General features: G+C 37.6%; 1 protein-coding gene across 1 annotated transcript in view; it reads right to left on the bottom strand.

Moving 5' to 3' along the window:
* Positions 1-4: 4 nt before the first annotated feature.
* Positions 5-25,837, bottom strand: part of hcn4l (hyperpolarization activated cyclic nucleotide-gated potassium channel 4l) — a 26,609-nt gene continuing 776 nt past the window's right edge. The window contains exons 1-8 of the mRNA XM_052597089.1: positions 25,566-25,837; positions 16,912-17,335; positions 15,409-15,570; positions 11,712-11,930; positions 8,569-8,715; positions 8,224-8,464; positions 4,235-4,399; positions 5-3,703 (exon numbers count right to left, since the gene is read on the bottom strand). The exon at positions 25,566-25,837 is cut by the window's right edge and continues 776 nt beyond it. Of these exons, the coding sequence (XP_052453049.1) occupies positions 2,154-3,703; positions 4,235-4,399; positions 8,224-8,464; positions 8,569-8,715; positions 11,712-11,930; positions 15,409-15,570; positions 16,912-17,335; positions 25,566-25,837 (3,180 nt within the window). The 3' untranslated portion in view covers positions 5-2,153. The remainder of the gene's footprint in view (positions 3,704-4,234; positions 4,400-8,223; positions 8,465-8,568; positions 8,716-11,711; positions 11,931-15,408; positions 15,571-16,911; positions 17,336-25,565) is intronic.

Below are 25,837 nucleotides of genomic sequence, written 5' to 3'. Positions count from 1 at the left end.
CTGGTTAGGATGGAAGAACAATTTTTATTTTTTTCATGAACTGAAAGTGCAGTGTAGACCAATGCATAATGACACAGCTTGTCCATCGTGGATATGCCATATGGCTTAACCATTCTGCCATACAGTGATCATAAATTCTGTTTTGGATTATTACACTCAAACACCAAAACGGAATGATCATCCTTTATGAACACAAGCCACCAGTACTTATCGGTAATTATGTTGATGGGTTTAAAAATGCTACTGTATAACAATATTCTATGATACCTCACTTTGGTTATGATAAATAATAAATGCACAGAATATTATAAAATACTACAACATAAATCCACAGTAAAACACCCATACACACACACTCAGACCTGAAATAGAGAAATACTACAGTGTAATGTATTGTGTGCACTGTAATACTAACAAAAAGCTCTTTGATGTTTTGATATTTAACTCATTAATATTCAACATCACGTATAACACTCTCATTTGCATTTTGCCTTGCAATTTTATCCGACTTCAATGCAGGGAATGATGTTAACTTGGAAAAAATCAGGGTCTGAAAATGAAAATAATTATATGATAGTCAAATGCACATTGCAGGAATGGAAGAGAATTGAGTGTGGAAGGACCGAGTGATGTATAATGACAGTATCTGCAGACTGATTATGACGGTATATAGTTTAAATTATGAATCTATAGATTAACAAAACATACACATACACAATAAATAGATATATACATAGACATGTAATATAAAATCATATAAATTATATAATAATAACTTGGGACAAAGCAGGGAATTTTCACGATCCATCTGTGTAAGCTTTGCTCAAAAGGAAGGACACTTAGAAAAATACTATTCCTCCTTTTACCACCAGCAACATTTGGCATATCATAGCAGGTGCTAGGCTAACTATTGTGTTAGCAGAGTTGTTTTTATTATTTTAGTCTGCTGTACCTCTGCTGAAATATCTGTGAAATAAAAAAATTGAACCATTTAAAATATATGAATATAATACGTAATAACCAAAACATTTATTGCATAACCAGAAAGGATAAATAACTTCATGCAAATTGTGGGGCATAGGCTTACTGCATTATATAAAATGTGCATATGAACAGATGGAAAACAGAAATGAAACATACAAACCCAACTTCAAACATGACTTTGTAATTATAGTTCTTAACTCATAAGCTTTGGTAACTGCAGTGGGCTTTTTTATAACTGCGTCCTATTAGTAGTGTCATTGCCATTGTCACAATCACCCAGTATCTTTTATTTGACAGGAAGAAAGCTGCAATTTACAGTTCAACCTCCATGCATGTACAAAAACCAAGCATACAGTTTTATTGCTTAAGTACTGCACAAGTTCACATACAAAGCACATACAAAATGATTGCAAAACATTCTTAATATTCTCGGTTCTGTTGTGGAAGTGAGGGTGTCGTTCCCTGGTGTCCAGACACTAAGGCAGTATTGTTACAAAAAGGAAAGGCCATAGATACTGAGCAGTACTTCTTTGTCAGCAAGGAGGTATGCATGGGGTCAAGGTCTAGCGGTCTAGATAATTGGGATGTTGAGGGCTAGGTTTGTTTGTGCATGTGTGAACATTTCTGTGCACCTGTGTGTGTATATATCTGTGCCACCTGCCCAGAGAGACCTGTACGGCGTGTTCTCTCACAGTGACAGATGATGCCCGACTGATGAAGTGCAATGAATGTAGCTTTGCTTCCCTGACCCAACATAATTCCCTCCTTTAAAAAGAGCACTCTATTATAATATGACAATAGCAATCGCTCACACACACACACACACAATCACAAACATACGCATGTCCTTTAGAATTATTACTTTGACTTTTTTGTTTTGTTTTTGTTTTTTGGAAGTCGTAATTTGCATATCCCTATACAGTCTTTTCATCAGACAATAATATTGCAAAAATTACTGACAGAACTTGGAAGACAAATTTAAGTCACACCTTCATTCTTAGGTCAGTTTTGTTAGTCCATTCCTTCTTTTGAAATTACAAATAGGGAAGTCAGTGGACCGATAGAAATCCAAGTCAATGAACACACACCCCCCTTCTCTAGTGAGAAATGTTAGTGTCTTTGACGTATAAAAAAAATGCTCACTCATCGTAGGAGGGTGCAATCCATTTTCACAAGTTCGATGGGAGTTTGGGGTGCAAGCTTGGAGTCCCAGGGGTGGACCTGTCACTAGATCCATGGGCTGGTGACCCACCTGAGGACCCAGTCTGAGTTATGGACAACTTGGAAGTTTGTCTTGATAGGACAACATGACCAGGTATTGAGCTAAATGGTTTCATATGGGGAGGGGGTGACGGGAGTGGTGAGTAACCTGAAGCAGATCCTCTGTGATGGGATAAGTCCGGTGGTTGAGGTCCTCTTCCAGCCGGCTTGGATTTTTCAGGTAGTCCTGGGGTGGGGAGAGACATGGAAATGGTGCTTAAGTCTTGGGTAGGTAGGTCAACTAGAGATCCGCCCCTTTCTCTTGGTTGAGGTGGCGGTGGGAAGAGTGTCTGAGGGGTTAGGAGTGAGCTTTGGGATCCAGAGATGCTAGCAGGGTGGCTGTGCATGGACATTCTCATCTTCTCCACTGTAGGACTCTGGCATGTTGGGCTCCAGGCTGAAGGTGTGCTACATGGGGACGCATTTCTGGACCCATATTGTGCAAGGGAAGCAAGAGCAGATGGTTCTTGGGAAAGCTGGGAAAGTACATCCGTCTGTAGACCAATGTGACCATGTTGGGATGGGACAATTGTTGTACTCTGGACTTGTTCAGTAATGTTCCTGGAGCAGACAGGAGACTCTTTTATGGGAGACTGAGAGGCTGTCCTTACAACTTTATTCAAATCTTGTATTGGTTTTGTTTGTTGAGGAGTTGGCTGAGCTGAATGCAGTTGTGTCAGGATTGGACTTACTGAATGCGCTATCAAAGGAGTAAGGGTGGACGCAGATGGAACTGCAAGCTGGACAGCCTCTCTTCCAATTGCTCTTTTTTGGAAGAACCCAGGAAGTGTTGCAGCAATGCTGGGAAAAGACGCCTGAGGAAGTTGTGGTTGGGGATGAAGTTGGGCAATACTGAAGTCTTTGGACCCGTGGGAAGCAAGGGGTCTATGGGGGTAGAAGGAAGACTCTGTAATGTTGGAGGTGGTGGTGGTGACTGTTGTTGTGATGGTGGATGGCAAAGAGCTGGAGGATGGTGGTGGTGCTGTGGAGGTAGATGATCTCTCGGCCCTGAGTGTGTCCAGAATTGGGGTCTCTATACAAGAACTGAACTGTGAGCTGGTTGAGGAGGAGCCACCAAATGCAGCAGCACCTGAAAGTGCAGTTGGGAACCTTTTTACATACCCTGGTTGGTCTTTCAGAGAGCCAAGCAGTGGGACAGGGGGTCGGAAGAGGGTATGGGGCAAATGGGGGTGGCGAGTTAGGGCAATAGCAACTGAAGTGGTGGCTGCGGCAGCTTGTAGAGGAGCCTGAATAAGAGGTGCCCAGATGACGGGGGTGTGGGAAGATGGAGTCGCTGCTGGGTGAGGAGCTGGAGGAGGTGTCTGCATGAGGTGGGCACAATGGGCCATATCCCTGTCATGCTGTACAATCTGCTGGATGATCTCATTTTCTTGATAGTTTAAAACACCGGAATTGAGATCCCGTTGGACCTTGTGCTGGAGTACAGAGCTCTGTTTTCCTGAGGACATAAAACGAAGATAGAAATACATGGACAACTCAAGAAGGTATTTTGCTTTAAGCTTTAAACATGTCGAGATGTAAGGCTGGGAAAATGTTTATTCGATTTTAAATAATGCTATTAAACAGATGTTATTTCAATTATTAAATAATAACCTTACATGCCTCATCAACATGAAATCAAAACTGACCAAATTTATTTTGAACGATATATATCTGTGCATCCTGCATCGCCTTTTGACTTCCCTTTTCCATGGATAACACTTCAGCTGGGGGTGTTCATTCTCGTTCGTTGATGAAAGTTAGTCAGTAGACAAATGTTGTCATTCAATATACTGTTTCAGTTATCAACATCACATTATGAAAGTAAAAATGATGAAAATTGCAAACGGCAATTCATGTTGATTTCAGAATGAAACAATTACAATAAAAGCAAGGGGCAAGATGCGACCGCTTATTAAACTCTCAACTCTTTAAGGACATCTCAGAGCAGCTGTGAAAAACATAGGCCTATTGAACTGACAGATCTCACCTATGCGGTCAAGCCGATCGAGGGCTACGGTCTCAAAGGCGCGTCGCATCATGGGGTACTCCTCCAACACCTCGTTGAAATGGTCCACAGAGAGCGAGTACAGACGACAGTATGTGTCTGCTCTTACACTGGCTGTTCTTCTGCCTCGAGTCAGCAAACAGATCTCTGTGGACGTTTTGCAACATGAGCAAACTGAAAGCCACATGGGAAGAACATGTATCCTATTCTTCTTGTAAAAACAACCATGCGGAAAAGAACATGTACAATTTTACATGTTTATATATGTATATATAATATACATGTATGTGTGTGTGTGTGTATATGTACTTTTATGCATATAAATAATAGAATGAAGAGTAAATAAATGAATGTATGAATGGGTATACCCTAGTATCCAGCCCCTAACCGAGCATTAAACATAAATGTTTCTTCAGCCTAAATTTAGAGCACTCCAGCACTATTAATATGTGCATAAATTCACAATAGTGGGAACCATGAATTAAATATACTTGCTGTAAATGCAGTGACTTAGACTTTATAAACTTTGAGGGTGCTTTTTTGAATGGTATTTTTTTAATCTGTACCCAGAGCATTAAAATACCATTTTGACAGCTTAGAGTTGTACTCAGCCATCATCTGTCCAGTCAGATCACAGAATAAAAGCTTTATCTCAAATGCAGAGGAAATTTCTGAGCGACAGACACGCAGGAGGTTTGAGGAGAGGACACAAGGGACTGTCAACACTAATGTGCTAATTGGGTGTTCCCAGTCGGTATCTCACCTTCGCACCTAAGAAATACAGTTTTACTGTTTTCCCCAAGGTTCACTGACTAGTTCATACCATTTTTATAAGCTAAAGAAAAGTGCATTTGTGTGATTCTCTGTACAACCTTATGGAAATTGTACAGGTAAAGCATGTTGCTCCAAACCCGTAAGACCTTTGCTCATCTTCAGAAAACAACTTAAAATATTTTTTCAATGAAATTTAGAAGCTTTCTGATCTTGCATAGACAGCAACACAACTGACATGTTCAAGGCCCAGAAAGGTAGCAAGAACATCGTTAAAATATATTCCATGTGACATCGGTGGTTCAATCATAATTTTATGAAGCTACAAGAATCATTTTTGTGCGCAAAGAAAACAAAAATAACAACTTTATTCAACATTATTCTCATGCATTTCAACTCTGGCTCTTGCATCAGCAGCAACACACGTGTGTGTCGTGATACTCTCGTAAACGCGCATCAAAGTCTGAAGAAAGTTTTGTTTTCTATTTACACGTAATTCTTCGTAGTGGAATTACAGTTTAACCCCTGACGTCAAGTGAATTATTTTAACAAAGCTCTTACTACCTTTCTTGGCCTTGAACGTGTCAGTTGTGTTGCTATGAAGGATCAGAAAGCTCCCAGGTTTCATCAAAAATATCTTAATTTGTGTTCCCAAGATAATCTAAGGCTTGGAATGACATGAGGGTGAATAATAATTTTTTTTTTTTTTTTTTTTTATTTCTGGGTGAACTGTCACTTTACACAAATATTCTTACTACCTAAACGATCAATGAAATTTTTATTTTAAACAGAGGAACCTTGATAGTGTTACAGTCTATAAGTGTTCTATTCCAATAATAACAGCTAATAACGCAATTACTAAGATATTTTTTATTGTATGTTTTAGCTGTGTTTCCCATCCACTTAAATTATAAGACTGACAGACTGCAACGGTTAAAAATCTCATTTTGTGTTCTACTGTAGAAAACAAAGTTACCTACATCTTGGATGCCCTGGGGGTAAGCAGGTAAACATCAAATTTTCATTTTTTTGTGACCTATCCCTTTAATGATGGATTCTGAAAAATAAGAATACTATGGGGATAAACAGTGCTTTTGGACCTTCAAGAACCTAAAAGATAAAGTGGTGTTGTTTGGGAAAGACAGAGGGGTAGAGGAGGCTGCAGAGATTATTCTCTTTCTCTTTTTGTCTGTCTAGTCGTCATGGCCAGAGTCATAAAGAACATGCTGCCAAGAGCCACTCCATCAGAGCACACACACTCACTAGCACACATCCCGAGGTGGAAAGAGGGGAGAAGGGTGGTGTGAGGGTCAGGGAAGATGGGGAAATACAAATCAAGAATCAATCATGGTGAATACAAATGCAAAGGCAACATGGTTTTGAACACATTACCAGAGTAATACCAATGCTTTTGAATTTATTATGAGGCTTTCCATTGCTATTCTTCCATATACCATTAAATATGAATCTCATATTCATATTTCATGGTGTATAAAAGTAGAGCAATCATACAGTGCCATGAGACATCTGCTGTGATTTCCTTCTCATTTAATTATTTGAATATTTGACTGCCAACAGTTTTACAATTGTATCCATAGTAATTGGAATAACTTAATAAAAAATGCAAATAAATACATTTTATACACTACCGTTCAAAAGTTTTGGTTTGGTAAGATTTTTTAATGTTTTTTTTAAAGAAGTCTCTTATGCTCACCAAGACTGCATTTACTTGATCAGCAATACAGCAAAAACTGTAATATTGTGAAATATTATTACTATGAAAAATTTGAAGTATCATTTAAAATGTATTTTATTCCTGTGATGGCAAAGCTGAATTTTCAGCATCATTACTCCACAGTGTCACATAATCCTTCGGAAATCATTCTGATATGATGATTAGCAGTTTATCAATGCTGAAAACAATATTTTGTGTCTTTTTTTTTCAAGACTCTCTGTTGAATAGACAGTTCAGAAGAAGAGCAAGAACAGCATTTATCTGAAACAGAAATGACTGTCTTTGCTGTAAATTTCGATCAAATTCTATGCATCCTTGCTACTTTAAAAAATACTGTAAATCATACTGACCTCAATTTTTGAATGGCATTATATATAATTTAATGCGCTGTTTCACATTCCATTTTTTTTAAATAGGAAAAAAGCAGACAGTATACAGCATATACTTCGCAGTGTGTAGTACTAGTATTGTATACTATTCTTAACCTAACCAGATAGACAAGAGAAAGAACAGATGACATATGGGGACTGGGTGAGCTCAGTACTAGCCCAGAATCCAGCCTGCTCCTCCTTTCTGCACTTTCACACAGGGTTTATGGGAAAAGAGATTATGAGCGGCTTGTTGAACATGTAATGACCTCAGACGAGCCTGGGCAGAAGGAAAGAGTTTTTTTGGAAAATATTATTTTTTTCCTTGACTAAATCTGCAGCTCACTGATAGCACAAACTACTTAGTTGTGATCCCAGAACTGCACAGGAGACAGTAATGGAGTTTATAATGGCACAGAACGCCGGGAAAGAGGCTAGCTTGCATTCAGAGACCAGGTGGTGTATAATTTATTTCAAAATATTTGCATCACCCCCATTTTCTTCAGAAAACAGACTGTGTTGATTTGTTTGGTAGACTCACTATTTGCATACAAGGTGAACTATAATGTCAATAAAATGTATTTTAGCAATTTAAAATGCATTTAATAATAGACAACATATAAATGATGTCTTCATGGATGCCAAAATTAATAACCGAGAATGTACAAGACAAAAAAAACAAAATAATAATCTATATGGAATCGAACAATGGTAATGAGAACTGAGTGAAAGCCTCTGATGGATGACAAGGCTCAACTCAAACTGTTATCTTCCCCTCCTCCCTCAATCTTGTGAGGGAAATTAATTTCATGAATGGTTAACTTATGCTGGGTGAGGAATTTCCCCAGGCTCCAAAAGCATGGCCATTCACCGATTTGGTTCCCTGGGAGAACCAGCCGATAACACTGAAGAACATGGTGGTACCAGCCTGAACATTAAATACATTAAACCTCACTAATAAAAAAACATACTTGTTTGCTGCAACTAAAGTGCAAATGAATCCACATTAGCTTCTAAAAGAAACTTCCTTAAAGAATAATAAAAAAAAGAATCAAATGAAAGCTGCATCAAATCCAACAATATCAGTGTTTTCTTACCTCCGAAGTAAGACCCGTCTGAGATCTTTGTCTCTTTGCTGCCCTTCGTCAGAACAGTTAGTACACCGTGTTGGATGAAATACATCTTCTTGCCAACGGTCCCCTCTTTGATAATGTAGTCTTTTGGCTGGAACACCTCGAAACGTAACTTGGTGAGCATGGAGGTCACAAAGTTGGGATCTGCGTTGGCGAACAACGGCATAGTAGCCACAAGCTTTCGACAGTTAAAACTGATGATTTCCTGTAAACGAAGAACATCAACATAAGTGGATAGAACGGTTCAATACTAGAATACAAGCTATGCAATGAAAGTATACACTAACTGGCTTATATGCTACTACTAACCTCTCTGAGTGGCTCATTTAGTTCTCCCAGAATGCTCTCCTCGTCGAACATCTTCCCCTGATAGCGATGCTCATAGTAATCATGAATCCTCTGCCGCATGTCTGTAGGAAGTTTGTGGAACGACATGTACTGCTCCACCTGCTTGTACTGTACAAATGACATATACACTGTATTATCAACCTGAATATTACATATTTATATAGATAGATAGATAGATAGATCAAACAGGGAGTCTCACGATTATTGACAAATCAAAGAATGTAGTTGACACCTGGCCCTTGTTTGAAAAAAAAAACAAAAAACTAAACAAAACAACACAAATCAAAACAAAACGAAACAAAACAACACAAATCAAATCTAATCAAAACAAAACAAAACAAAACAAAACAAAACAAAACAAAACAAAACAAAACAGCAAAGAAAGCAAAATAAAAAGCAAAACATATTTTTTTCAAAACACACACACAAAACAAAAACAAAGCACAGCAAAAATAAAAGAGACCTAGTTTCCAAAATAAAAAAAATGTGTTCATTATGACAGAAAAAATAAAACAAATGTCAAAGGCACGTTTCTAACATCATAATCATTTGGCTCCATATTTACGGCAGCCATCCCAGTCTCCATTTGCAAAGCTCGGCAGTATTTTCACATCAGCGGCCATCTCCCCATTTATCATTGTCTTTCTGTTTGTCCCGCTCTCAAGCCTGTCTCTTTCACTTCAAGGAAGGACGTATAGTATTGATAGGGTTTATTTTACACACAATCCTCTTGTACTGTCTCTTTGTTATTTCATCTGTGTCTCTGAAACTGGCAGAGAGCATCTGTGGCACTGCGGCTCGGCGGCGTTACGTCTCTGCTGTCCTTTCTAATAAACTTTGTTCTGTCTCTAGCCATTTTGCATTTCCATGAACTCCTGTCTCGGCTTTCGACGGTAGCCGGTTCCAATGTGCCCTTCACCACATGCTAATGTCCCTGCCATGTCAGCTGTGAACATCTCCTCGGTCTCTCCGAGTGGCTCTTCTATTATCATATTCAAGGGTAAGGGACAAAGCCAGCAGGAAGAGTTCAAACAACAGGAAATAATGTCACGCTGTACAGTTGTAACTGTACAGTAAACTGCGGAGGGTGTGAAGTCGCTCGCCGAAATGCCAGAGTAAGGCGAGCATGACTCATGGTGTCGGAAAAAAAGTGTGTCATTGGAAATTCGTCCTTTTTCTGGAAATGGATGCTGGTAATCGCATTGACACTGAGGAGAGTGGTGTGGAAGCCCAAATACAGCAGGTAATGAAATCGGCAGCTAAGTTAACAGGACAAATTGACAACTTCATACATTTTTATCCCGGTTGAACTCTCCCTAATCGAATCTTCCTCTCTCTCTCTCCCTCCCTCTCCTTGTGTTTGTGTCTTCAAAACCCTCTCGAACAGATGTGGAGAAGAACTGTAAATTATGTACTGTGAAACCATAATCAAAAGCGGTGGCCTTCATGCATTCAGCTTTCAGGAAAACAAAACACTTGCTCCAAACACTGCATCATTTTAGAGGAAAAAGGAGGAAACCTCACATCAATATGCGCTTCTGTATCAACAATGCAAGTTGCCAGGACAACCGCAGTCGGGCTGAATTGACTTGAATCTTTTAACACAGCAGAGGTCAAAGCTCTTGTATTTTCTTCTCATAGAAGATGACAACAGTTCAATTACCACTCCAGCACACTTACAGACACGATAAAACCACGAATCGATCACCGCAGAGGTCAGAAACCTCCACGGCTAGCGAACCGCTCAAAACTCACGAACCCTCGTCGTTTTCCATTTTTCTCTTCACTCGTCTGCTTGCGACCCTGGTTTTTCTATTTTTAAACAGGACTTCAAAGGCGTTCTCGGATCTCGGAGTGAAGAAATTTCGTCTGCTGGGAAATCTTTACAATGCTCAACAAAGTGGGAAACGGCAGCTGCCCACCCTCATTAAAATGATCTTTGCTTTAATTGCTGGCTTGCCGATGAAGATCACATTTTGGGGGGTTTTTCCTTTAGTATATATTTTCTACAACTATAAAAGGAATATAGAAGACAGCTGTAACATTTTAACTACCTCTAGCCTACCCGTCATCATTTAGTTAAATAAACAGATATATGTTTGAAATTTTAAATGCACCATCAATATAATATAATATAATATAATATAATATAATATAATATAATATAATATAATATAATATAATATAATATAATATAATATAATATAATATAATAAATAGTTTGGGGTTAGTAAGATATTTTTTAATATAAATTAATACTTTTATTAAGCAGGGTTCATTCTATTAAAATATTTTACAAATTAATTCAATTGAAACATTTATATTTCAAATAAATGCTGTTCTTCTGAACTTTTCTATTCATCAAAAATTCCTGGAAATATTTGTAATTTTTTTTTTCACAAAAATATAAAGCAAAACTAAAATTTTTAACATTGATAATAATAAGAAATTTTTCAAAGTATAATGATTTCTGAATGATCATGAGGCATTGAAGACTGGATTAATGGGTCCTGTAAATTTCAATGGAATAAATTACATTTTAAAACATAATAAAATAGAAATCAGTTACTTTAAATTGTTATAATATTTCACAATATGACTGTTTTTACTGTCAAAAAATACCAAAAAATATTATCAGCCCCAGTTATACTTATATATTATTACATTATACTACTTTTATATGTAAATATGTGCAAGAATTTAAAATTATATATATATATATATATATATATATATATTTATTTTATTTATTTATTTATTTATTTTTTATTTTTTTGAAGTCGTAATCATAAATACTACTAGAAATGATAAAGACTTTAGGGCCATGATAAAATTAGCAGCTTTTAACCAACAAATAAGACAGATATAAAGTGGGTTCCAAAGGCATTTAAATTTTAGACATCCCAAAATAGTTCCTCAAATAATAAAGCAGAAATTTTACTGAGCAGAGTATGTGTCATCATTCGCTTAATTATGAGTGAAGACATCGCCCCAAGCTCCCTTACATTAGATTATTCTGTAATAAAATCACAATGCATGCAAATATCCACACTTTAGCCTCTCAGACCCAACTGATTTCATCATCTCTTCTTGTTTTCACTAACCTTCTCCTGGTACTGCCTGCGTGAGGAGTCCAGTGACTGAATGAGGGCGGTGGCGTGGCCCACAAACATGGCATAGCAGGTTGCACCCACGATCATGCTGAGGATGGTCAGCCACACGTCCGTCATGCCCACCGGAGGGTGCATGCCATACCCAATACACAGCATGTGGCTCATGGCCTTAAACAGGGCGTAAGAGTACTGCTGACCCCATGTGTCATTCTGTGAGGACAGAGAGAAAGAGATGGATGCACGGAAAGAGAGAGCGGAGAAGAGATAAAAGAGAAAAAAGAACCCAAATTAAAGCATGAATATAATTACGAGCATGAAAGACAGCAGTTGTGATAGAGAGCAAAAGAAATAGGAGAGACGGTGAAGTGTTGTGAAGGGACAAAGGTATGGACCAATAAGAGTGAGAGAGGAGAGAAAATAGACAGAATGTGAGAGAAAGAGTGTGAGAGAGTGTTAGACTGGAAAAAAAGAGACAGTGTTTCTATTCTGACAGGAGCCGGGGTAAAGGCCAGAGAGAGAGAGAGAGAGAAAGGGAAATATCACGTCCTTTGGCAGGAGGGTCATTACCAACGCTGCCTGTGCTTTCTTGATATCAGAAGATGGAGGAAAGCAGAAGGTACTGTTTTACAAATGCTAATGAAGCATAGTCGTGGACAGTGTTCGTCTTTTAGCAAAATGAGTCACTCGGCCTGGCACATTTGGGCCAAGTACTTATCATGCAGGTCCAAGATATGATGTAGATGGCCTAATTTCAGTCACAAATATTACTTTTGCCAGTATCAGTTCAATATGGTTGCCAGATTCAGTCTCAGAGTAAAAAAAAGAAAAGTAATTAAGACTTGATATGTCACAATTGTGATGTTAGTAAGTAGCTACATTTAAATAAATCCTACTAATTGGGTTTGTTAATGGGTTAATTGGAATTGGACTGCTGGTTTCGTCTGGTCAGAGGAGAACTGGCCCCCCGAACTGAGCTTGGTTTCTCCCAAGGTTTTTTTTCTCCATTCTGTCACCGAGTTTTGATTCCTTGTCGCTGTCGTCTCTCGCTTGCTTAGTTTGGGTCACTTCATTTACAGCGATATCTTTGACTTGATTGCAAACGATTGCACAGATGCTTTTTAAACTGAACTGAGGTGATGACATCACTGAATTCAATGATGAACTGCCTTTAACTGTCAGTTTGCATTTTTGACACACTGTTTTCCTACTGAATGTTGTTCAGTTGCTTTGACTCAATGTATTTTGTTTAAAGCGCTATATAAATAAAGGATAACTTGACTTGACTAATCCGATTGTAATAAGACTAGAAGCAGAGAGCGAGAGGACATGTCAACACTTGATCAGATTGAAAACTGGAAAGTACTGGGCTTTCGCAGTGACAAAGAAATAGCGTAATGCAGGGGCGTAGAATTTAGTAGGGACGCTAGGGACGTGTCCCTACCAATATCCAATGACCACTGATTTGTCCCTTGCAATAATTTAGATTTTTTAAATATATATATTTATATAAAACAAATTTTATATATAAATTAAAATATATATATATATAAAACCACTCTTACAAGAGCGTTCTGTGAAAAAAGCGCAATTCCTGGTACACAACAATTGGTGATCTCGTAGAAGTCCCGCCTCGCGAACCCACATCGCTAATCCGATTGGCTGTGCTTTTTCTTTCTAATTTGTGAGAGGCTGTAGCTTAATTCGGTTGTGAGAAGCGGCAAAATTCCTCCGAAACCTAGATGCGGTAAGTGAAGGAGAAAGAAAACAACAGCTATGTGAACCAAAATACGGGACAAATCGCGTCAAATATTGATTCTGGGACAGTGTTGTTTTTTTTCAATGTATGACAATCGCGGGATAAGTAGCATTACACTATAAGCAGAGTAAAGTTAATAAGTCTGTTAAACGGCTTTCTTGTCATTATTTGTTACCTGTAACATTACATAATTAATTATTGCATTACACTATAAGCAGAGTAAAGTTAATAAGTATGTTAAACGGCTTTCTTGTCATTATTTGTTACCTGTAACATTACATAATTAATTATTGCATTACACTATAAGCAGAGTAAAGTTAATAAGTATGTTAAACTGCCTCCTTGTCATTTGTTACCTGTAACATTACATAATTAATTATTGCATTACACTATAAGCGGAGTAAAGTTAATAAGTATGTTAAACTGCCTCCTTGTCATTTGTTACCTGTAACATTACATAATTAATTATTGCATTACACTATAAGCGGAGTAAATTTAATAAGTATGTTAAACTGCCTCCTTGTCATTTGTTACCTGTAACATTACATAATTAATTATTGCATTACACTATAAGCGGAGTAAATTTAATAAGTATGTTAAACTGCCTCCTTGTCATTTGTTACCTGTAACATTACATAATTAATTATTGCATTACACTATAAGCGGAGTAAAGTTAATAAGTCAGCCAAACTGCCTCCTTGTCATTATTTGTTATACTATTCATTTCCTGAATCCTCAGCTTCCGGGAATGTCCCCACCAATCTCAAAATCAAACCTACGCCTCTGGCGTAATGATGTATTACGCGTTGAACGAGCTTTTTCTTCCTGGTGAATAAAGTGGCATAAATAATTATCCCGTCATTGTAAAACTCCCCTTTCAATCAGCATCTGTGAAGTGGAGCAGGAGAACATTTTATTTAAACGCGCATTTCAACTCGATCACTTTATTTAGTGTTCATAAACATTAGGTTCAGATTCGTCAATCAGAATGAATTAATTCCGATAGAAGCAAAAAGTGTCCATGTAAATGCACCTATTGACTTTATATTTGATAATATGACCTTTTATCTTGCAGTCGTAACTCATGTTTTTCATGACTATTAAACTTTGTTTCTCATACTCGTGACTTTATATTTCGCAATGTAAACCTACATTGCATAATCTGACTTTTTAATCTGATAATTGCCATTTCTTTCTCAAATTTCCGACTTCATATTTCATAATTTGGCTTTTTATCTTACAGTTTGATTTTATATATCAAAATTGTGTCTTCTGACTTTGGTACTAATAATCTTGACTTTATATCTCACTGTTTGACTTTATACGTCAGAATTTGACTTTATTTAAAAAAAAAAAACATATATATCTTTTAACTCTGACTTTATATCTCTCAATTGTGATTCTATACTTTACAATATGACTTGCGATTGTAACTCTGTGACTTTTGTTTCTTTGATACTTGAAACTTTATATTTCAGTGTGATTTATATAAAAAAAATCAAATTGTATATGTCATAATCTGTCTTTTAATCATGCAATTTGACTTTATATCTTGCAGTTTGACATATCAAAACTGCAACTATTTCCTTTAACTCTGACTTTATATCTCTTAATTGTAATTCCTACAATTGCTACTTTATATTTCACAATGTGCTTTATATCACAAAATCTGACATCACATAATTGCCAATTCATGGTGTCATAAGTGCAATTCATATCTTGCAATTGGACTTTATATTTTATGATTGTGAAAACTTTTCTTTTAACTTTTATTAACTTAAATTAAACTCTGAGCTTTCTATAATTCAAAACGTTCCATCTGGGTCATTTATTCTGTTGTTGCATTTTGGATGTTGGGATTAATAAATCATCGGGAGCTGTGCCAATAGAAAACAAAAAGAAAACAGACAGGGATCGGCGCCTCAAACTTACCACCATTTTGTTTTTGGCCACCCAGCAGTCTGAAGGGAAATCCTGCAGCATGGGCACCAGGAACTGCAAGCATCCGTCCCAGTGGCACAGCAACAACATCATTCCAATGAGATTCACAATGCGCACCATGGCACTGGCCAGGTCATAGGTCATGTGAAAAATCTAAAAGGAAAAGGGGTCAGAGATGTGAACTAGAATATGCTGCATTGGGTCACAATTAAGATTTAATCCTCACTCAGTTCTAGGGCACATTGTCCTTAAGCTGATTTTTAGTAGCAAAACGCTGAGCTTGTGGAGTATTACATAAGGTACTGTATCTTTTCTGCTAATGTCACTAATAGTTCCAAGGAGATCAGTGGGAGGCCAAATGAGAGGCTGATGTTACCCACAATCCATAAGGGCACAGACGCACCCCACCCCCTACCTAAGTGGACAAAGAGGCGGCGTTCCCAAATAGCAGTAATTAAAATGCGGCTCCCAATAGATTTTCGTTAACTAGCAAGGTTGAGGGATCGAAGCAATTAAAGGGTCATGGTGTACACTTTTAACTTTGCCATGGACAAACAATGGTTAGGTTGAGTAACACATTGGTGTCTGTAATCGTGGCTAATTGCTGCTTGATTTAGAAGCTGCTATTCTTTGGCAGAGCTAAAATTTAATCCATGTGATGGCAAAGCAGTCGCTGAGTTTCAGACATGACTGTGAAGTTAATGTGACCTTCTGTCTATAATTGCTGACTGTGATTTTAACAAGTGGGATGTGCTCTTGGAGCGGCTCCATTGTTGGTCCTAGCACATCCTCTCTGTTGTCTGTTACCAATCATGTCCTTATGGTTTTAGAGATAATGAAAAAAACAGTCCATCCAAAATGAAATTTCTGCCAACGTGTACATTTATTTTTGGTCCAAATTGTCTTTTCTGTTCACCAGTAAAAACGGTAATATTGTGTAATATTGTTCAAATTTAAAAAGAACTGTTTCTATTTTAATAAATTTTAAATTGTAATTTATTCCCGTGATTGCAAAGCATCATAACTCTAGCGTTCAGTGTCACACGGTCCTTCAGAAATCAGTCTTTAAAGCAGATTTGCTGCTCAAGAAACATTAATATTATCAATTTTGAAAAATATTTTTGCTGCTTAAGCATGATTAATTTTCAAGTTCAAAAGAACAGCATTTATTTGAAATAGAAATCTTTTGTAACATTATACATGTCTTTAATGTCATCTTTGGTCAATTTAATACATCCTTGCTGAATAAAAGCAATCAAATTCTACTAAATTCTACTTCGGTTAAAATTGTGGTTATGAGGAATGATTATATTTGTTTGACAGAAATATTGCTTCAGGACCACCAAAAGTGGGCAGCTCCATTATTGGTACGGGAATATCAAACAAGGTTCATATCACAGTTCATTTTCTTTTCAACATTCACAAGCCAACAAAAAAAAGTGTTATTTGTGATAGATATATTACAGGCTAAGAGTCTATAGAGGGGCATCTTACCTCCTCCCATTGGTGGATGTATCTAATGAGTCTGGACAATCTCAGCAGCCGAAGCAGACTGAGTATTTTAGTGAAACGCACAATCCTCAAAGCACGGGCCGTCTTGTAGAAGTCCGAATCGATGCGGGTCTCCACAATGAGGAAGATGTAATCCACAGGGATGGAGGAGATGAAATCCACAGCGAACCAGCTCCGAAGATACCTCACCTTGATCTGCTGAGGGTCCAGGATGATTTCCGTGCTGTCTTCTTTGACGATCCCGGTGCGGAAGTTCAGCACCAGGTCAACCAGGAAGAATGTGTCAGAGACCACGTTAAAGACTATCCAGGCGGGGGTGTGTTCATCTTTAAAGAAGGTGATGCCTACGGGGATGATGATCAGGTTGCCCACCATCAACAAGAGCATGATCAGGTCCCAGTAGAACCTGGACGACATAAAACGCACAACGTTTTTATTTAATGCCTTTGGAACAGAAGAGTCTGCATGACCTTTGAAACCGTTAACAACTCTTAAAAATAAAGGTTCTTTGCAGCAATGCCACGGAAGAACCATTTTAGGTTCCACAAAGAACCATTCAGTCAAAGTTTCTTTAAATAACCATCTCTTTCTCAACTTTGTATAATCTGAAGAGCCTTTTTGCGTCATAAAGAACCTTTTGTGCAACAGAAAGGTTCTCCAAATGTTAAAGGTTCTTTATGGAACCATTTCGACAAAAAGGTTCTTCTATGGAATTGTGAAGCACCTTTATTTTAAGAGTCTAGTTTGTGTATAGATTTCAAAAAACAAAAAAACAAAGGCATATTTAAGACCAACCAGTTCTGTAGCTTAACTGATGTATTAGCAACACCAAGGTCATGGATTCAGTTCTATGGATAGATGCATCTGCCAAATGCATGAACGTAATCGTCTGCCATCATTTCCTCAAAATAAGCATCATGATGTCCGTAATCAGAAACACTAATCTAAATAGCGCACTCAGGATTTCTTGAGAACGCTTCACGAGCTCAGCCCTTGACTGACGCTGGAAATGGCTGGCTGGCTGTCTGGTTGGGCTATTACTTCTCGTTTATGGATGAGTTCCCTGTTTGGTAATTGGATGTGTCGTATGTATGTAAATGAAAGGGGCTGGAAGACATCCAGGAGACCTCTGGCAAGACCGCCACTTCGTCAATAAAAGATCTGCTGGGTGAAACGTTTACACTCAAACAAGCCGCCATAATTGCTGAACGCAGCATTAATTACCCCGTTGGCCCTGACATGCCAAAATGAGCCTTTTTGGTTGTGTGAAACATTCAATAATGCTACTGATATTTCATGCTGCTTTACAGTATTTGCCTGGCTGTTTTCCCCACTTGCTAATATTCTTTTTCTACACCAAAAACAAAAAAGTTTTGGATTAGCCTTGTTCATTTATACCATGGTAGAGAGCTAGCTGGTTACTGTATTCCAGTCCTTTGCTGCTGAGCTGTAATTAAGCAGAAATCGATCACACAGAGGGTTGATAAACCGTCTAGCTCGGTATGGATTGCAAAGAGAGAACGAGGCTCACAGCATTTCAGCGTTGTCCAGTGGGATTAAGTGTTGTTTGACACCACGCACAAGAAAAAAACACACACTCAGTTCGATTTTAGGCCCTTTTTTGTGTATAAATGGGTCACTGTGTTTTCTTCACTAACAAATTGCTTCTGAAATGACTGCAGAAATAATAAAAAGGCAGATTAACCATGATCTCACACAGTATTGGATCACGACTGAAGGTTACTGTTATCTGCAATCATATTAGCATAAGCAATCATTAACATATCAAAAGAACTGGGCCATTCCATGTCAAATCAACAAGAGGTCCTCAGAGGCTAAAAAGTTTAATTTTGATTTAGAATTTTTTTGGTCAAAGACATACATAACTGAAGAATAAAGCCTAAATATGAAATTGCTTTGAACCAGAATCCAAGAAATAAAATCTCATAGGATATTATGATACAGTATCTTCTTAAATTACAGACACGCAAACTTTATGAAGAAACTATTTATAGCACTCAAACATCTGTTCTTTGCAATTGTTTCGATAGATAGAAACAAGATAAATTCCTAGTTTAAACATTATTTGTTCATCAGACAATCCTTTTTGAAATGAAAAAGACTTCACTGTAAGCAAAGTGACCCACAATTAGTTTTTTGAGCAATGAAATTGTGAACAGTTTAATTTACACATGGAGCCAGATTGAAAATCCCCACATCTCTGTTATACCATATACAGTAGGGCCATAAAAATGAAAAGACCACATGATAAATTTGTTAAGACCCAGTATTTTAAAGAATATTGGCATAACGCTAATACTTTTTGAGTTAAAGCAAACAAACATGTGCTTTTTCCTGTTTTTGGCTCCAAATCTCAGGTGAAAACTGCCATTTGACTATTTCTTCAAATATACAATTACTGGATTATTATTACAAAATAGTATATATATTCCTCAATGGCATTTTAAAATGTTGATTTCTTCACTATTAATGTTAGCGTTGTAAAAAATTGAGCCAGGAAAGCTTCTGACGTTTGGTTAGCTTGACAGAATGACCAAGCTACATTGTGTCTGTTAAAAACAAAAACTGGGCATATTGAATATTACCTTTGTCTCATTAAATTCTCAAAATAATAATGTCCTTCTCTAAAACCACCTTCAACTGACCAGAAACTAGCATCATATTAGCTTAACATACCATCTTATTTAAAACAAATTAAATTAATTAAAGATGAGCTTTATGATATGTCCCACTCAGACTTACTGTAATACATCAGGAATAGAATCCAAATAATGCTAATATTATATTACATCTGCTTCTTTTCTCCCAAGTTAATACTCTAATCACATATATGTTAAATACCTACTTTTAAAATGTTATATGAAATCTGGGTTTAACCAAATGGAAAAACACTACTTCTGCCTCGCAGGGCTCTATTTTACATTGCTTGAAATGAGCTTTGGAGGAGATTAAACAAGAACAAACCATCTATAGGAAGTGTCACTAAATCTGCCAGATTATTTCCAGACAGTTTTCAGATTATAAAGGATTTGCCATTGACATTTACCCTTGGACAGATGCTCCAGTGGTCAAAGCAGGCAAAAGAATAAGTTTTACAGCAACATGTGCTGAACTGTTTGTACCGGACACTTATGCAAGGACTAAAAGCAACCTACTGATTCCAAGAGAAGTTCGACAACTAAATAAATGTGGTGAATAATTAATTATTTGAATAAATAATATAAATTAAGCTATGTATATATATATAAACGACAACAAAACAGATTCTGTCTGGGTTTACAAATTATTTAATCTTATCATATCACATCACAGCATTTTCTTGGTCCACTTAATCTCCGGATTATATTATAGCATGTAAATTTCCATCATGTCTGTATTACTATCTATACTGTATGCAATATGGATATTAAAATTGTCAGCCCACGCTGTTACTAGAGCAGTAATTGTATTGAGAAAATCCAGTATCTATCACATGAACCATAGTATCACTGGAACCACATTATTCTCTTCTCAAGTCACACATGTAAACAACTGATAATACACTAGACACCACAAGAGGCATTTTTCAATATAATTTGTAATGTAAAATGGACCCCAACTTGAGAAAGCTTGGAAAAGTGAAGATAGTTTTGCAAAAAAAGTATTTGTCCACCTTCATTTTGAACTTTAACAACCCTATTTAAACTAAAAATCAACTAACAGACGGGTGCCACTGTTAAATGACAGCAGAGGGAACACATTTCATTCAAACAAAAGCCTTTGCAATAATCAGCTTTCTGTTACAATCTGCCAAAAACACACTCTCTATTCTCCTTCTCTATCTGTTACTGCTTAGCATATTATGTGTCCTAATTGTCCTTCCCAATCCCCATCTCTCCAATTGTGATGATGTCTCTGTGGAATCTGTGTCAGCTCTACTCACCAGATCTAGCCATCATCTGAACGCTCTGCACCACAGCTCAACCAGTCGCTCTGGCCGCTGGAGGCCCCTGCAGAAAGCTAATGTGTTGGGTACATAACAATACGTTTATGCAAGACCATTGCCATGATTCACTTGGGTGGCTATCATGCCGCCGTCATGCAAAATAATCGACAGAATTCAGATAGCCTTAAGGCTGTTTCTTTAACTATTGTCACTTTTGGCCTTTTTGGCCTTTAGAAAGTAAACTCAACCAAGATCTACAACTACAGAGATGAAAGAAACCGGGCCCTCTGCTGCATTTCAAAAATATCACCGTATGACCACAAACATCCGCTTTATCATGAGACACAACACTATAATGGACAAATCAAATGAGTTTTCATTAAAAATTGTTAATATTACAGCCTGATTATAGAACTGAGGAAGATCATTTAAAACATCTTCATCGCTTTTACTGTACTAGAACTACTAACACACAGTTTGAAGCATGGGGAATAGTTACTTTACAGTACATTATTCTTCAATTTTCGGGTATCACTCCTTTTTTCCGTTTACTGTACACTGCGTGATCGCGTTCATTATTTGAGTGTGCTGCATCTGTGCAGTTATTTACTAGGGGTGCTCCGATCACGATCGGCCGATCGTTATGCGCATCTCGTCAGTAAAGCCGGTTTTCTAATCAGCGTTATTAGGTAACAACAGAGCCGTTGTTAATAGAGAAGATGCGCAAATCACGTTAATTTTCAGCGTTTATTGGCGCATCTTCTCAGTTAACAACGGCTCTGTGTAGTAACAGCTGCTCTATGTGAAATCACGCACCTGATGGAATTAACCGCTGATTAGAGAACCGGCTTTACTGACGAGATGCGCATCAACGATCGGCCGATCGTGATCGGAGCACCCCTATTATTTACATAAGCCACTTTCACACATACAGTCTTTAGAGGTAAATTACTGGTAAATTATCATTTAGAGATCATGTGAACAGGACCTTTTCAAATAAATATAAGTATACAAATTAATAAATATTGTTAATTTGTTCTGGCAATTTACCAGTAAGTGAAGTTGTAACATTACCTGTATACTAACACAGTGATGCTGCGCGTGAATGCGGAATGAAGATTACGGTATGAGCACATACGAGTTTAGAATGTGCTGACATAGGTCTACTTCAGGCCAATCATAACATTCTGATGCATTTGATGCATTAACTCCGCCCTGTGTAGTTTACTTTGAAGTCGTGTGTAATCAGGGGCCCCCTGAACAGCATATTTACTTGTGCCCACTTCTGTACAAATCATGTTCCGGGTGGAAATAAATAGCGTTCCCCACGGTAGAAAACAAACGTGTTAGAAATCTTGTTTCCCCCTTGGGGGGCCCCTTCTGATGCTGGGCCCTGATGCCTAACCCCCCAAACCCCCCACCCCATGACTCACCTACGTGTAATACAATGTGTCTGGGCCAAAAGCGCTGCAGGAATGTGAAAATTTGACACAAAAATGAAAACATGAACAAAAGCACTGATCGCGTATACCCCATGCATGTTTACAAACACAACGCCAGGAGGCGCAGCTGTTAAGAGGTCATTTCTGATTAATGAAGTCACAAAATTACCAGCATTTTTAAACGGTTGTGTGTTTACCAGAGAAAAGACAGAACAGTGTTGTCGGTGTGAACAGGGAATTTTTGTATTTAACGGTCAAATCGTTTCAGTGAGTATGGAATTAATAAAAAAAAACTTAAGTGTTGTGCACAGAAATCGCTATACTGAACTCTGTGCGCTTTTTATTTTTCTTAGTTTTGCACTCGCGTATCGCGTTCCTAGTATGGAGAATCAAATGACGTAATACGTTTCTCTGCAACTCGACCAGTCACAATTCAGACTGTAACGAAGGACAGAAACTATTTATTTATAATATTATGAAGAAATATTTAAAACAAATCCGAGTAACAAGGTGATTTTCTAGTGTACTTGAGTCTATATGTGTGTCTATAAATACATTTTTGCATGTGTTGGCAGACGTCTTAGTAGTCTGTTAAAATTATGTTTATTTTAGTATAACTATCTGAAACTAAATTATAGTTTCCAATATCTTTAATATAACTGTTATGAAAACTATTGTAAGATATGCTGTTTTTAAATAATTCATGATTTGACATTGATACACTTTTAAACTGCAACAACAAAATGGCTCTTTAAACACTTTTCTCCTCTGAATAATATGTGACATCATCATTTTCAATAATTTGCATCTTATATCTGAGAACATCTGCTATTAAGTTTAATGATCCTTCAAAGGTTGTTATAAAATGGCTATAAAAAGCCTTCAAAATAAATTAAAAGACAAACATTTTATTTTTGACTAAAACCTAACCAGGGCTTAACAACACGAAGAAACGCCTGTGTATTGTTTGAGCAAATCACAGAAATTCACATCCATTGAAGTAATACGTTTAGTCTATAATTTAATAAACAGGCTGAAATGTTTGCTTATGTGACGCCACAGCTCTAAATGTTAGACGAAATGTTTAGCTCTGTGAGAGAGCACTGCTTTCATTTTCAGCTGAAGCTAATGGAGAAATTATGTGATGCACCATATTCTTTAGCAGAAAATTGTGTTTCCTACTCTTCCAAATGCGCTGCAGAACAGGGCTGCTCTGTGGAGATTCATTAAAAAAGCACGTCCCTTTGCTTCCCTTGTTCCAGAACCCCTTGAACACTGATGCTAACCTTCCACCCCATCTCAACAGCCTCCCTCCACATTCTGACACTCTCTTCTCGTTTTCTGCATCAACCAGGTGATGCAATCAGCAAATGGAAGTCCCCGCATCGCCCCTTCCCTAACAGTGCTGAGGGGAGGAAGGTCAGAGAGCGCTGGAAGAGAGAGGGATGAAGAGGAAGGAGACGAGGGCAAATGTGAAAATGACACGTGAAAAAGACTGGGACAGTCTTGAGACAGATGAAACTTTACAAATCACCTGCTGCGGTGGTCATTTGGTACTCAACAGATCTAGATGCTTCTGCTTCTGACAAAACTTAAGTTTAAGTTTAAGACAGATGCATTTTGGGTCGTTTTGCCAGTACAACTTAAAGGGAAATATTCTAGGGGGGGGGGGGGGGGGTACTGTGTTAGTATGAATATGAGTTTCAGTATTAATACCTTTTTATAGGGGAGTTACTTGTATTTTGAATTAAATACAGCATTCCCTGTGTATTAGGAGTAAATTAAATATAACAATGTGCTGGCAGAATTACCAGAATCTTTTCAATTTTCTACACTGTAAAAATTATTTTCGAAACCAATATTATTGGAGTAATAAAAAAATACTATTTTACTTTTCTATTTGAAAATTTTCATGTTTTATTCCATGTGTTACTTGCCTTTTCTTTGTAATTAATTGTGATTTACTAACAATTTCTGAGTGAAACTGTATTTCAAATTTCAAGTGCGTTGTAAACAATTTTTTTTTTTTTTTAAATTGCCAAGAAATAGCTAGTAAATTTGACAAATAATTAAACACAACTGGCAAGTGACACTGAATTAAATGTTCAAATTTGAAGCAGAAAAATGTGTGTATGTGTTTGTGTGTGTGTGTGTGTGTGTGTGTGTGTGTAAAACAATATGCAGTAATCTATGTTTTTTTTTACAATTTAAAAAAATTATAATTACAGTGTATGGAAAAAAGTAGGTCAAAAAAACAAAAAAAAAACACATTCTGTCATCATTTAATAATCCTTACGTCATTTCAAACCTGTATGGAACAGAAAAAAAGATCTTTCAAAAATATATTTGGTTGTTGTTGTTTTTTTGCCGAATACAATGGCAGTCAATGGGGTCCAAACGACTTTGAATGGACAAAGAGCAGTTATTTCAAATATCTTCTTCAGTGAAGAAAGAAAGTCACAAAGGTGACCTGAGGGTGAGTAAATGATGACAGAATTTGATTCAATATTGTCCTCCTTTGCACTGCATGACCCTGATCTCACATCATTCATTTCGACTGATATCCAAAACAATGTGCCAATCTCTCATTAGAAGCCCCTAACTGCTCGGCTTACACGCCGTCCTGACTGTGCGAAGGCCATGTGGTCCATTTCTGACTGTTAGTACTGCCCCCTCCAACTAGGACCAGAGTGCCATTAAATAAATTGTGTTGTTGTAATCCTCTCTGATGTTTGCTCCCAATAATGCCCGTCGTCATGTTAACCCATTCTGATCACCCTATTTCCCGGCCTGTGCAGAAACGGACAGCTCTGTTTGAGTGAAAACATGAGAACAATGGCTAAAAATGATTGTGTGACTTATTTCTATGCAGAAAATCGAGAGATTGCACTTGACCGTGATTGGTGCAGTGAAAGTTTTCACGCAATGAATACAAAACAATCACAGAAACTCCTAGACAGCTGGCGTTGGTGACACTGTATGCCCTTGCAATGTGCCAGTGGATGCTATCAATGTCATTCAAACGGGAAAGAGGTGAATATGACCAGGTGAGGTTAGGGAATGCAACAGCACGGGCCTGATTGTAATATCCCCATGCAGCAAGCTCAAGGACACAGAAAGACGTTTTTAAAAACCAAACCATGAAAAGACAAATGTGCTGTATTTAATCTGCTCAGACATGTGAGCGAAGCACAGAATCGTTTAACTCTGGAGAAGTCCTTGCTGGAGGCAATTAGGCATGGGTTTACCTGAAGTCACTGTATGGGTGAATGATCCAAAAGCCTGCAGATTTGACCCGTTCCTGCTCGCGCTCCACCGCCTTCTCGCTCCCGAACATTCGAAGGGAGAACTTGTTGACCCCTGGTTGAAGCATCGCGCCTAACTGTCTGTGCATGAAGCCCGCTTGGTACAGCCGCTCATCGTCAGGCATGATTTGATCGATACCTTCCAACTTTACGAAACTCGACTGTTCTTCAGCGGGCGGCTCGTGTGCCCCGTCATCGCTGCCGCCCTGCGCGCC

The sequence above is a fragment of the Carassius gibelio genome, chromosome B25, assembly GCF_023724105.1.
Source record: "Carassius gibelio isolate Cgi1373 ecotype wild population from Czech Republic chromosome B25, carGib1.2-hapl.c, whole genome shotgun sequence".
Taxonomy (NCBI): Eukaryota; Metazoa; Chordata; class Actinopteri; order Cypriniformes; family Cyprinidae; genus Carassius; species Carassius gibelio.
The sequence above is the reverse complement of the archived record's forward strand: the minus strand, read 5'-3'. Positions and strand labels throughout refer to the sequence as shown.